Source organism: Pagrus pagrus (assembly GCF_965226575.1).
Source record: "Pagrus pagrus genome assembly, chromosome: 4".
NCBI lineage: Eukaryota > Metazoa > Chordata > Actinopteri > Spariformes > Sparidae > Pagrus > Pagrus pagrus.
The window spans coordinates 34,153,240-34,167,353 of NC_140188.1; the positions used below are offsets into that span (position 1 = coordinate 34,153,240).

At 41.1% G+C, this 14,114-nt stretch overlaps 2 protein-coding genes across 2 annotated transcripts in view; both read right to left on the reverse strand.

Moving 5' to 3' along the window:
* LOC311256225 (Na(+)/H(+) exchange regulatory cofactor NHE-RF3-like) overlaps positions 1-14,114 on the reverse strand; it is a gene marked incomplete at its 5' end in the record, with an annotated part of 73,270 nt that overhangs the window by 21,539 nt on the left and 37,617 nt on the right. Inside the window, 3 exons of the mRNA XM_084351081.1 lie at positions 7,452-7,659; positions 7,750-7,886; positions 10,891-11,023. Of these exons, the coding sequence (XP_084207207.1) occupies positions 7,452-7,659; positions 7,750-7,886; positions 10,891-11,023 (478 nt within the window). The remainder of the gene's footprint in view (positions 1-7,451; positions 7,660-7,749; positions 7,887-10,890; positions 11,024-14,114) is intronic.
* LOC311256553 (zinc finger BED domain-containing protein 4) lies at positions 2,698-4,665 on the reverse strand. The gene is made up of 2 exons (XM_084351683.1): positions 3,501-4,665; positions 2,698-3,183 (listed from the first exon to the last, which is right to left on the reverse strand). The coding sequence occupies exons 1-2, from the start codon at positions 4,533-4,535 to the stop codon at positions 2,929-2,931; spliced, it is 1,290 nt and encodes a 429-aa protein (XP_084207809.1). The 5' UTR covers positions 4,536-4,665; the 3' UTR covers positions 2,698-2,928.

Below are 14,114 nucleotides of genomic sequence, written 5' to 3' on the forward strand. Positions count from 1 at the left end.
GGTCAGGTTGGAGGGTAGAAAGATGCCATGAGGGGCCACGATGGTCACAAAGCCTGCTGCTCTTAATCCAGAACACGTGTTTTCTTCTCCAATGATGATAACAGTACTTGCGGTATGTGTTTCAGCAATAAAGCCGAATATATCAAATATACAGCTAGGAGTAGGTAGGTGCTAAGAGGACTCATGAATACAGCCAGACCAATTTTCAATTATTAGGGAGTCAAAAATTCCCATTTCAATGTATTGGCGGATGTGCTGTTACCTCTTAAATGTGGTTAGCAAACACTTGTAACAAGGATATGTAATGAAGGCAGGATATTTTACAGTTTAACAATAAACTTTATTGTCTAAAATAACAAATGGAACAGTAAACTTTACTGGAATTATCCCAAGTAAATATCTGGGAACTGTAGAGTAAAATTAAAATAAGTAGTTACTGATAATGATTGTGTATTTCTAAATGATAATCAAATGTGAAGGGATCATGATAAGTGGTTAAAATGTATGTTATTCCACACCAGCTGATTGAATGTGCACTTATCAATTGAATTTACTGTATTGTAAACCCTATGGATGTGAAATGTAACCAGACACAAGAGTGGAATCATGTAACCAAATAAACAACTCTTCTATTATTTTTTAAGAATGCAATAAAAAAAAGAGTAATCGAACATAATGGGATATATCAAGAAGGAAACTTGTTTTTAAAAACCTAAGGCCAGGGTTACTGAAAGCTAATGGTGTATTCTGAGGAAAATACCTTGTTTTAAAAAATACCAAGGAAAGAGATAAGGAGATATTGGTGTCAGGAACAGCCTTGATTCCAGAGAAAGAAGGAGGAGGGGAATACCAAGGAAAAATACCCGTGTCAGAAAAGTTGAGGTATAGCTATTGGAAGAGTAAGGATTGGATGAGACCATGAGGCTATGGGAGGAGTTGGGTATTTCCACTCCCAGTTTTTGGGTATAAAAGAAGACACCTAATGCTCAATGTTAGATCATTCCTCATAGACTTTGTCTGTGTATGTAGTCTCGGTTTTCCTGCCGGCAATAAAACTCTACTGCAGCACAAGACCCCTGGTGATTTTTAGGTGATTTTTGAGAATCTGAAAAACTTTTTGAACTAACAAAGAACGAGACGTCGATACACGACAGAACATATACCTTGATCTCTATATATCTGTGAAAAGCCAATATCGGGCGTTAATATTAGTCAACTAATATATCAGTCGGGCTATACTTTTTAAGTTGAAATCACTTTTCTAGAAGATCATGATCACATTGATTCACACAATAAGCATCTGCTGAATTAATAACATTGTACTATATCAAACGGCAACTGTAAAAAGTTATGTAAGCGTGTAAAAAGTAAATAAATACAGAATTTGGAATGAGCTTATACTTAGAAATATGTGTTTATCAGTTTGATATCTTTACTTTGAACTTTATTTAATTGAATAAAGGTCAAAAAGGTTTGCAAATCATTACATTACATTTAATATATATATATATATTACATTACATTTAATATATAAATACACAATATAAAATATATATATATATATATATATATATATATTATATATATATATCTATATCTATATATATATATATATAATTTTCGTCCACCTGTCATTTTTGTTTGAGCTTGGCTGCACACACACCAACACAAATCAACACACACACAAACAGTCACACAGTCATGCACGCACGCACACACACACACACACACACACACACGGACACACACACGCTATGAAGGTATATCAATGTCAAAACAACCAGAGAGATGCGCAGCAACGGGTGTGTGCACGCATGAGAATTTTGTTATGCGTGCGTGCGTGCGTGCGTTGTTACGTGCAGACTGTATTTCACGCGTAACAAGAAGCTGCGTGCGTACGAAGCAGCGTGCGCACGTCTGTCTATGTATATATATATATATATATATATTAGGGATGCACCGATATGAAAATTTTGGCCGATACCGATATCCGATATGAATTTTTCTGCTATGGCCGATAACCGATATTTACCGATATCGATATGTGTTTGTTTTTTTTAAGTTTCTGAGATGATAAAATTTTGTAAATTTTGTAAATCATGCAAACTGAATTTTTGAATGTCTTCCTTTATTTTCAGAATGTATTTTACTTCCAAATAACAAGGTTACAGGCTACCATAAAACATAAGTAACCAACTTTTACCACTTATCAAACATGCCAGTATTCATGGCAACGTGTTTTCAGCTCTGTGCACTAGACAGGCTAAATCAAAAATATCAAAAACATGTCCTGACTGTGAGTGCACATTTTTTCAACTTGCACTGAAAATTTCAAGTAAATGTCCAAACATTGAAACAATGTTTCTACCAAGCAAACATAAAAAAAACAAGTCAATTTCAAGACCCATCTATAAAAATGTTCAATCAAAATATGAGAACTGTGACATAACTGTAATTCAACAGACATGGTGGTCTTTGTACATTTTCCAACTTAAAGCAGCCACAATGTACTCAAAGTAAATGTCCCAAACACTGAAACAGTGTTCCGCCTAACACTGTACAGTAAGTTATAGTCCAGGTCTACTTCTTCAGCAAAGGCAGGTTTTTTTTGCTAAATCAAAATATCCATAACATGTCCTGAGTGTTAGTGCACATTTTTTCAACTTGCACTGTAATTTTCAAGTAAATGTCCAAACACTGAAACAATGTTTCTACCAAGCAAACATAAAAAAACAAGTCAATTTCAAGACCCATCTCTAAAAATGTTCAATCAAAATATGAGAACTGTGACATAACTGTAATTCAACAGACATGGTGGTCTTTGTACATTTTCCAACCTAAAGCAGCCACAATGTACTCAAAGTAAATGTCCCAAACACTGTAACTGTTTCCACCTAACACTGTACAGTAAGGTATAGTCCAGGCCTACTACATCAGCAAAGGCAGGTTTTTTTTGACAAAGAGAAGCATTTCTGCTTTCTCACACTGGATTCTGTTTCTCTTTTCATCAACAATATGTGATGCAGCAGAGAAGAGACGCTCGCTGTCCACACTTGTACATGGAGCCGAAAGGTACTTGCATGCTGCTTTGGCCAGGGCAGGAAAGCGAGACATATTGCTTTTCCAATACTGCAGTGGGCTCTCATTTCTGGGGATGAGGGGCTCACTCAGATAGCCATGCACCTACAGGAATGTAGACAAGTGTATAACTATGCATGTCTGATAAATTACCAGCAGTACTCTAGACATTACAACATTGTCCTCCTCCCCTTAAGAGCTTTGATGAACTTTGCTCTGAGGAGATGACCAGTGCTTAAGGTCAACCTCAAGGGGGCAGAGAAGCATTGCTAAATATTTTTTATAACAATTAGCATTTTCATTTTAGTAAATCTATTATTTTAGTAACTCTATAGAATTCACAGCACATTAATTTTAAAAAAATTCACTACACAAAGGACTTCGTTATTTTTTATAAAAGACTGGGTCTGATAATATTATACCTGCACACTTGTGTGGCTTGTCAGGCCTGCCTGCTGTTCCATGGTCAAGTTTTCCTCCAGAATTTCGTCATGCATGTCAAGCAGCGACTTTCCACCCTCGTCACTTATTCTTATCTTCTTCTCTTGCGGTTCCTCTGTGTCCGGTGTCTCCGTAGCGCTGTCGCCGTGCGTCATTTTGTCCACTTGCTTCTGGAGCATATTTACCGCCGCTTGCTTGGTGACTGTGTCAAAATAACGGTCTTTGTACCGGGGGTCAAGGATCGTTGCCAAGTAGTACAGCGGCTCAGAGAAAGCGCTTCCAAATCGCGCGTTCACAGCTTCCAGTAGAGTGTGCTTTGCTGTGCGGACCCCACTGTCTGTGTCAGCTGCCTTGCTCAGCAAACGTTTCAGTGCCACAACAGACGGAATCACGTCCGCAGTAGTAGCCAGATGTGAGCTGATATCCCTCGTTAATTGTTCAAATGGAGTGAGAAGCGTTGTCATGTTTTCAACGAGGCCCCACTGATGTGCACTTAAAGACGCAGGCAGCTCATGATCGGCCCCATACACACCAAGTGCGCGCTTCTGATCCAGTAGACTTTTCATCATATAAAAAGTACTGTTCCATCTGGTGGCAACATCTTGTTGTAGCATCATGGTTTTCATGCCTAACTCTTGCTGTACGTCTCTCAGCCGAGAGGTAGCGAGTTGAGAATGGCGAAAATGTCCGACTATTTTCCTCCCGATCGCCACACAGTCAGAAATGCTCCGCTGGCTTAACACTCCATCATGCACTGCTAGCTGCAGCGTGTGAGCCATGCAGCCCAGGCTTTTGACGCCACACTCCTCCATTGCCTTCTGCATATTCCGCGCATTGTCGCGGAGCACAACATGCACATTGTCTTTTTTAATTTTCCACTTAGCAAACATGCAGTCAAATGCGCCGGCGATGGCGACTCCCGTGTGCGATCCTGCAAACTCTTGCGCATGTAAAACAGCTCTCTTCATTTCAAATTTGTCATTAATCCACTGAGCAGTAAGGCTCAACATACTCATCTGACTTACGTCCGAGCTCCATATATCCGTAGTGAAGCTAATGTCAGTCACATTGTCCAACAATTTGTGGATATGCGTGGCCACGACTTCATACAAACCAGGGAGGGAGACGTCGGAAAAGTAGCGCCGACTTGGTAGGGTGTAGCGGGGTTCAATATGCTCAATCAACCGCCGAAATCCTCGGTCCTCCACAATGGAAAATGGTTGGTCGTCAAGAGCAATCATTTCCATTACCTTGTCGGTTATTGTCCTGGCTTTTGCGCTGTCCTTGCCAAATTTCTTCGTCTGGTCAAGTACCTGCTGTATTGGACTCCGAGCTTCAGCTGCTTTCGTTTTAGCCTGCTGGCTAATGTTAGCAGCATTTTTTTCCTGCAGTTGTTTGTGTAGCTCTGGGTGGCGGTTTTTCAAATGGCATATTAAATTTGTGGTGTTGAATGACTTGACGAGTTTTCCTCCTCGCATTACCTCGACTTTGCAGGTGTTGCACACTGCTTTTCGAATGTCTTCGTTTGACACAGTGAAAAACGCCCACACCGCTGACATTTTTTCTCCTCTTCCGTTTAACATCCCACAATCCCGCGCTGCCTTTGCGTCACTGACGTGCCCAAACAAATACACATGGCCAAATCCCCCTCCCCCTCCTTCTCCCGACACAGCAACGGATATACATCGGTTGTGCATATCGGCCCAATTTTACTCATCGGACCGATGCCGATAAGTTAAAAAATGACGAACATCGACCGATACCGATATTAATACCGATATATCGTGCATCCCTAATATATATATATATATATATATATATATACATATATATATAACAAAAAAAACACTTCTCCTCCTTCTCATTCTTCTTTTATAATTCTGGCAGCAGTGTCTGGCTCACTGCTGCCTCCCCTGGTTGACGACACTTCAATAAAATGAAAAGGCCAACTACGCGAGGCAGTCACGTACGCGGTGTGTTGCGCACGGTGCAGATCAACTTCCGGTCGCACATCAGAAACTGCGACCGCACGCGTGTGTGAGCGCGTGACAACATTTGTCAAACAGTGACAGACAGACGTGCGCACGCTGCTTCGTACGCACGCAGCATCTTGTTACGCGTGACATAGTTTGCGCACGTCATTTCCGCCTACATGTGAGCGTGTGACAAAAATGTTCAATTATCTTCATGCGAGCGTTAATGCGTGCGTTCGCATAAAAATGCATGAATGTTACGCGTAGTCACTACGCGTAGTGTGATTACCGGCGTGCAGCAGTCATCACGTGTGAACGTGCGTGTGAACGGGGGACCATTATAAGTCAATGAGGAAACTACATTACACGTCAGGCGCTGCTCGCTGCACAGGCGTCAAAGCACGCGCGTGTGACACGTTCAGTTGATAGGTGCGCACGCATTATGACACGATTCTACCGCCATACACACACACACACACGGACACACACACACACACACACAAACTTGCGGCAACCGACCCTAGCAGGTTGGCATTATTATAATAATTTTTCATATGGTGCTGTTTGTACCATTACTATCATTATAGCACAGCTTGGACACTCTTGTTGTTGCTACAGTTTGTGAACATGAAGTTATTGAAGTCAGGTCCATGTCAGCAGTCTCCCAAAGTCCCAAAGGGTTTAAAGAGGTCATGTAAGCAAATTTTCAGGTTCATACTTTTATTTGGGGGTCCTAGTAGAAGAGGTTTACATACTTTAATTTTCAAAAAACACATTATTTTTCTTATATGGTGCATTGCTGAGGCACCCTTTTCACACTGTGTCTACATTACTGAATGGGCAGGATGTAGCCTATCAGAGGCAGAGAAGAGCAGGTCATGCTGAGCAAGTTAGTGTGATCCAAAATAACGCTGCTACAGCTGGTAACCATGGCTGCAGTACAGCCATACATGTTCGAGCCTGATTCTGATACTGAAACACAGGCAGAACAATCCGAACCACCTTCGCAAGACTGGAGCAAGACGTTTTTTTATAACGGTAAGTAAATTATTTTGTAACCATCTTTTTTTTCAAATATCACATTTTAACTTGGCAATTTCTCTACATCACTGTAGCAATTGTCTGCTGAAGGACTGGAGTGTATATATTTTATTATGAATATATAAAAATATATATTTATATAACACCTGTTACGCAGTGACACACATAAGTTATGTAAGTAAAGGCTCGACTCCAAAGCAGGCGTTTCAGGCGGTGCAGGAGCAGTGTTTTCTGTGGGAGAGAGTAAGTCCCTTTAGTGTGGACTTCGGTGTGGCTTTTTCACTTTGCAGACCTTTTACGTGCACAAAAATGCTACATAACACAATAAAGGAAAGGCAAAAACCCAAAAAGCATGACCTACAGAAGCCACTAGTTGGTAACATTGTGTGCCCGGAGAGGGCAGCACTTACGAAGGAGGCTTATATTTCCATTTTATTTTTCCTCATAGCACTATCTTGATGAGCTGGAACAGCTAAATTTAGAACTTCACTTCAAAAGGTGTCGTCATATTCTTTCATGTACATTTTGATTACCACTTTTACATACAGTTAAGTCTAGCATAGAGCTGAATAGGACAGAAAACAGCTTTATGAGGGCTAATAAATGACTAGGAGACAAATAATTTCCTGTCAGACATTTAATCATTTTAGATATCACTGCTGGTTGAAAGATTAATATGATGAATTAATGATAATGGTGCTATATATGATTGCATGTAATGAAGCTTGCCAAGTGTGTCAAACAGTTAAATTTTGTGTCTACTTGCCATTTTGATTGACACAATTTTCATTTGTTAAGGTGTGTCTCGTATATACTGCACCATTTGTGTTCATAAAATGGTGAGCTGGCTATATGAGGTGAGTGTATATGTGCGTTTGGATGTGGTTGTTGTCATGTGTCCATCAGTGTATCTCTCACCTATCTGTCGAGTGCCGGCCAGCTTCTCTTGTCTCAGCAGGAAGCCGTATCCATCACTTCCTTTTACCAGATGCATGGTCTTGGCAGTGTGTGGCAGGCTGCAACATTCTGCCAAAACAGGCAGGATGGGCATCTTCCTCTTGACATAGCAATACTCACTCTCACTGTCAATGACAAGCACGGTCACTGAGTCCCCACCCTTCTTCACCTGAAAATCAAATAAACTGCAGGAGTCACACACATGTTTAGTCTAACAGACCACACAAGCTAGATCTGACTAAAGAGATGAGATTCATACAGTTTTACTGAGAATGGAGTGTGTGAGCGTCGACACCATGACTCCATTGATCCAGATCAGTTTGTCTCCAGAGCGGACACCGGCTTTCTCTGCTGAACTGCTAGTAGCTATGCTCACGACATACTGGCCCTTCTGACCTGTTGACACATCAGTACTATAATCATTGTCATAATCATCAGTATGCTGTAATATAAAATTGTACTTTGTAACAAGATTAACTACAGAGTTTACAGAGAACACCATTCTCTTCTGTTAATAAATGATTAGGGCAGCCTACTGATATGATTTAGTAGGAACAAAGTGTCTCTGCATGGGTGAAACAATGCATCCAGAGATTCCACTCTACAAGGTTCCCTGTAGGAAAAGTTCAACATTTTGGGAACTACACTGTTTTGTTTCTTTCTTTCCAACACCTCGAGAGCTCACAGACTAACATATCTTGTTTAAAGCTATGGTCTACGATTTGAAAGATTTGTCATTATTATTAACATTATTAATATGGTGGTTATGGCCCAATAGTACGACCTACACAATGTGAAGAGTAAAAGGAACCAAATAAATCCATTCTCTCTAGTGCCTGCAAAACTGCAAAGAAATTGACCGCATGGCTCCTATTGGTCAATTTTCCCATCCATTCCCCTCGCTCACTCTCCTGCTCCTGCTCACGTCTGGTCCCGACCCACTTCCGCATTTGAAACTACAAGCGGACAAGAGGTTTGTTTGGCCCTGAGCAGTTCAGCTGCCTCTGCTTGCCCCACCGACAAAGAGTCAAAGAAAGAAAGTCTGTCACTGAAAAGACACAAAGCGGAGATGTGAAACAAAGTGGGCTCAAACCGAATAAACATCGGGTCATCATTTGAACGGTGGCGAAAGGTCCGTGAAGATATGGACCCGATGCTGATACAGCGCCGTTTCTGTTGAGCAGGTAACCTTCGTCTTTATTGTGGATGTTGTGACACAGATAACTTTTATGCCGATGCTGCTTATGAGTGTGAAAGCTGCCGTTAGTTTGTTTCTGTGTTATTAGACGGCGTCGAGACAATTTCTGTCTCTGCAGTATTGTCAACACTTGTTTATTTGTTCGACGGAGACGTTAGCCTCTATGTTAGCATTGTAAGCTAACAACAAGCTAACATTGCTATCATGTTTACACCAAATCAGCCTATTTAATTTGCTCGTGGCAGCTAAATGAAGCAGCAAGTGAAAAGTAAATGAAACCCTTTGCTTCGCGTTGGGGTTTCAATCATCCTGTCCGGATTTATTTCTCCATAACAACCTCTTGCCCGGTCACTACTCAACTGTTTTGCTAACCCTCCTCTCGGTCTTGTCCATTTGTTTTCAACGAAGCCTTTGCTAAATCAATGATGCTTTTTTCAAACCTTTCAAATCGTAGACCAGAGCTTTAATACATCCGCCAAAAACAATATGTTAATGGCATTCCACTGGCACATACCCTGCTTTTGTTACCTCGAGGCTGGATTACTGTATTTCCCTTTTATCAGGTTCGGCCAATAAGTCTCTAAAGACTCTCAAGCTGATCCAGAATGCTACTGCATGTGTACTGACAAGAACTCATATTAACATATTTCTCTGATATTAGCCTCTCTGCACTGGCTTCCTGTAGAATCCAGGAAGCCAGAATCCAGAATTGAATTCATAGGCCAGGCACCTGCATATCTTAAAGACCTAACAGTACCAGTACCAGATCTTCCAGTGTCGGTTTGGGAAGCATACACGCTCTCTATGTTTAAGAGCAGGCTTAAAGCTCAACTTTTTGATAAAGCCTATAGTGAGGGCCTGCACAGAAGGAGTTTATGTTTTCACCCGTGCCCGTTTGTTTGTCAGTTGGTTGGGCTGTAAGAATCAGAATAATCAGAAACAGACTACTTTATTAATCTCCAGGGGAAAATTGTTTTTGTTCCAGATGCTCCATGCAAAGTAGAAGTAGAAAAATAACATGAATGGAAACAAGAGATAAAGATAAAGATATAAATAAAATAGTTGACAAGAAAATAAAATAATAAAGTAGACACTCTCAAGTGTTCAATGACCACTCCAGGTATTTACAGATATACAGTGCAATATAAATATGGTATATGGGAAATATACATAGATAAACATATATATACATCTATAAATATATATAGCCATTAGAGTCCGATCATCAGAGGGAGGAGTTATAAAGTTTAATGGCCACCGGTAGGAATGACTTCCTGTGGCGCTCAGTGATGCATTTGGGAGCAATTAGTCTCTCGCTGAAGGTGCTCCTCTGTTTGACCAGAGCATTGTGGAGAGGGTGAGAGCCATACTGCAGTATCGCCCGCAACTTCGACAGCATTCTCCTGTCTGACACTGCTGTCAAAGTGTCCAGCTCCACCCCCACAACGTCACTGGCCTTCCTGATCAGCAGAATGTTGTCAGCAGAATAACACAAAAACTACAGAATGGATTTCCACACGATTGGTCTTTTGACATGGATCTGGATAAAGGAATGGATCGAGATTTTTTTTTTTCACTTTCTTTAACATAGGGGTCGATAAGACTAGAAACACTATATAAATACAGTCCATTTACCATTTAGGTGGCTAGTATCTATAAGTGAGTACAAAAGAGGACTGTTGAGTCTTAGCGAAGGTATGCGCTCTCCTGAGTGAGGCTTCCTGGATCCTTCCCTTTATTCAGATCTTCACAAAATGTGAGTGAGGTCTGTCTTGGGCCAAGACACATCTTCCATCCAAGTTTTGTGGAAATCTGTTATGTAGTTTTTGTGTAATCCTGCTGACCAACTAACCAACTAACCAAAAAACACAGTCAAAAAAAATTTCTTTGGGAAGGCAACTATTGTCATTTTTCCAGTAAGGAGTGAGGAAATCCATATTCCAGCTGCTAAATGAGCACAGTATCAAGACAAATCCTGCCTCAAGATACTCGGAAAGACAGTATTTCTGTAGAGCAGGGGGAACCAAAAAAAAATTGGTGCATCATGAAGGGTCAGTGGATCATCAAAACATCTGCTAACATTTAAACTGGTTGGTGTTCCTGTGAAATATTGTTAAAGTCCACAGGCTTTGTGCGTGCATTGTCAGAGCTGGAAATGAGTAATTAACACTCTGTCAAACAATGACAGCCGTTTGTGAGTACCTGGCACTGAGATGATGGTCATTCCCAGGCCATGATCTGGGTGTCGGCTGATGTGACACAGTCTGGGTCTGGACCAACGGTCCCCTTTGGAGGCCTTGGTCAGTGTCTGCATGTCCACACCTAAAGACACTGCCTGGAGAAGAATTACATCAGCTGGATTCAGAAACAAATTCCTATAAAACAACTCACATTAGTCATACTGAAGTATTGTGTTTGACTTGCCAATCAGTTTAATAAAGTATAGGAAACAACAAAGGGTGAAACGTGTGCAACCTGTGTGCAGCCATGATCCACTCACACACATGTTGTCTGTTCCTTGGACTGAATAGAGCTCTTCATTGATGGAATGTGGGAGGAGATATGTTGACTTTGCCAAGGTTACTAATAGGGATTGACTGTCTTTTTCAAACCTCAGAGTGGTGACTATAGACAGAGAGAGGATGCACCAGAGCCAAAGTTTAAAATTAATTTATCTTATCGCCAATGTTGATACTTACAATCAGAAAATTGCTGAATATCAGCCCTGATAATCAGCCTGGCCGATAATTGGTCTATCCCTAGTCATCAACTCATTGAGTTCAGATGAAAAGACGCTGTAAATAACAGACCTTTGTAAAACCTTCATCTTAATAGTGTAATACCTTATATCGATTCTGAGATGTATGTCACTGCTGCTGCCATATGGCATATAAAAGCAATATGTTAATCTCTGGCTTCCTGTAGAATCCAGAAAGCCAGAATCCAGAATTGAATTTATAGGCCAGGCACCTGCATATCTTAAAGACCTAACAGTACCAGTACCAGATCTTCCAGTGTCGGTTTGGGAAGCATACACGCTCTCTATGTTTAAGAGCAGGCTTAAAGCTCAACTTTTTGATAAAGCCTATAGTGAGGGCCTGCACAGGCTCTTAGCTATGCTGTGTGATGGCCCCTGCTACTGGTGGAGTGTTTGTGCAGGTTAGTTATTCTAAACCTTTTCCCTGTCTCTCTCTGAGGTTACCAGAAGAAGGTGATTGCAGTAGCAGCCAGATCTGGAGAACCTGATTTCAGTGTTCTAGGGAATATAGAAGTCTGGCCTCTAACTGGGCTGGGGCTCTCTTGCTTCTCTCCCATCGCCTGCACCTTTCCCTATTGTTTTTGTAGTGATTGTTATTATTAGGGCCCGAGCAGGGAACCTGCAAGGACCATTTTGTTTTTGTAATGATTATTATAAGGGCCCGAGCAGGAAACCTGCGGCCTGCGAGGTCCCTATTGTTTTTGTAGTGATTTTTTTTTTTTTTTTCTTTGTCCCAAATGATCGCATTTTTCACTGCCTAAACATACCCCAAAACTCACCAAACTTGGAATATAGATCAGACCTGGCGAAAAATTTTATAATCTGTTGTCGTTGTGAATTTTCACCACTAGGTGACGCTATTATCAAGGAAAGTGCGTTTTGCCTAATAACTCCCACATACTTTGTCGCACATTCAAAAACCTTATATCCACGCGTTCAGTGAATCCTCCTGAATCTCTGGGTATAGGCCACGCCCATATCCGCCTACCGTTTTTTTTCGCTAGCTCGCAAAATGTCGCAAACCTACTTTTTCGAACTCCTCCCAGGCAATTTCACCAATTTGCACAAAACTTTGCACACAGCATCTGTGGACCCTCCTGACAAAAAGTTATTAAAAGAATTTTGATATTCCAAAAAATACTCAAGTTATTAAATTACAAATTCCTGCAGATTTTGCTCTAAACAGGAAGTTTTGCATATCTCCACATTGGTGTGTCCGAATGACTTCAAACTCAGGATCCTACTTCCCTATGAGGCCCTAAGGCTCTGTTCAAAATTTGGGATGATGACCACTAGGTGGCGCTCTTTAAATTAAAGTAATTTATATCTCAACATCAGTTGGTCGGATTAACACAAAATCTGGTACACTCATTGCCACTGCCCTCCTGAGGATAGCTGACAAATGTGTTCCAGATCTGACACTAGGTGGCGCTCTGGTGGCCGTCTAATTTTATATTTGGCACTGTGCCCACACCATAACACTTATGGATATGAAATTGATAGGGGTGCTATAGACTGGCCCCTGTAACTCACACACCAAAAATGACCAGCAGGTGGTGCTGTTATCAAGACAAAAGCGTTTTTGGTGAATAACTCCCACATAATATGTCGCACAGTTTAAAACCTTATATCTACGTATTCCCTGAATCCAGATGAATTGATTGATGTAGGCCACGCCCACTTTCGCCCCAAATCTCCATTCGCAAAATCGCCCAAACTAAAAAATTTACTTTTTCGAACTCCTCCCACGCAATTTCACCGATTTTCACCAAACTTTGCACATAGCATCTGTGAATGCTCACGACAAAAACTTATTAAAATAATTTTGATAGTCCAATAAACACCCAAAATACAGAATTACAATTTCCTGCACATTGTGGTCAAACAGACAATCTTGCGTATCTTGACGAAATACAGTCCGATTAGCACAAGAATTTAACTTATTGTGTTCCATGGCCCACTGACGGTTTGTGCAAAATTTGGTGCAAATCGGCCAATAGATGGCGCTTTTATTGCTAAATGATGAAATAACAGCTTGACTGCCTTCACTTTTGATTCCTCAACGGAAGTTGTTGCATGAACAAGCCCCAACAGCAGCATGCCCCGACAGCAGCATGACACCACAGCAGGAGGCAGCGACAGCAGCACGCCCTGACGCACGGACGCAAGGAAAGAGAGGGAAATCTTTGAAAGTACTGCCCCTGAATCCCCATTTGGCTCTTCCATGTATGCAGGTAATACACTCTACTTTTACTTCTCCATCTCTATCTTTCCCTTGGCACTGACAATCATACACAAATATATTGTAGGCAGGAGAGTTAAGGTCAGTTTGTCATGTCACAAAAATGTTGTGGAGACCATTTACAGATTCTAAGGATATGATCAAAAGGCACACAGAGGCGTGTCATTTTAAATATCTTTATTAGGGCCCGAGCACTGACCAGTGCGAGGCCCTTTTGAAACTCTAAGGATTATTATTATTATTCATCGTTCTGCCAAGTAGGCGGCTTTTTGGAGGCCTAAACATGCCCCAAAACTCACGACACTTTGCACAGACGTCGCAACTGGCGAAAAATGTTATAATCTATGGTCGTCGTTCCACCACTAGGTGGCGCTATAATCAAGGAAAGTGCGTTTTGGCTTATAACTCCCATATCATTTATTTTAC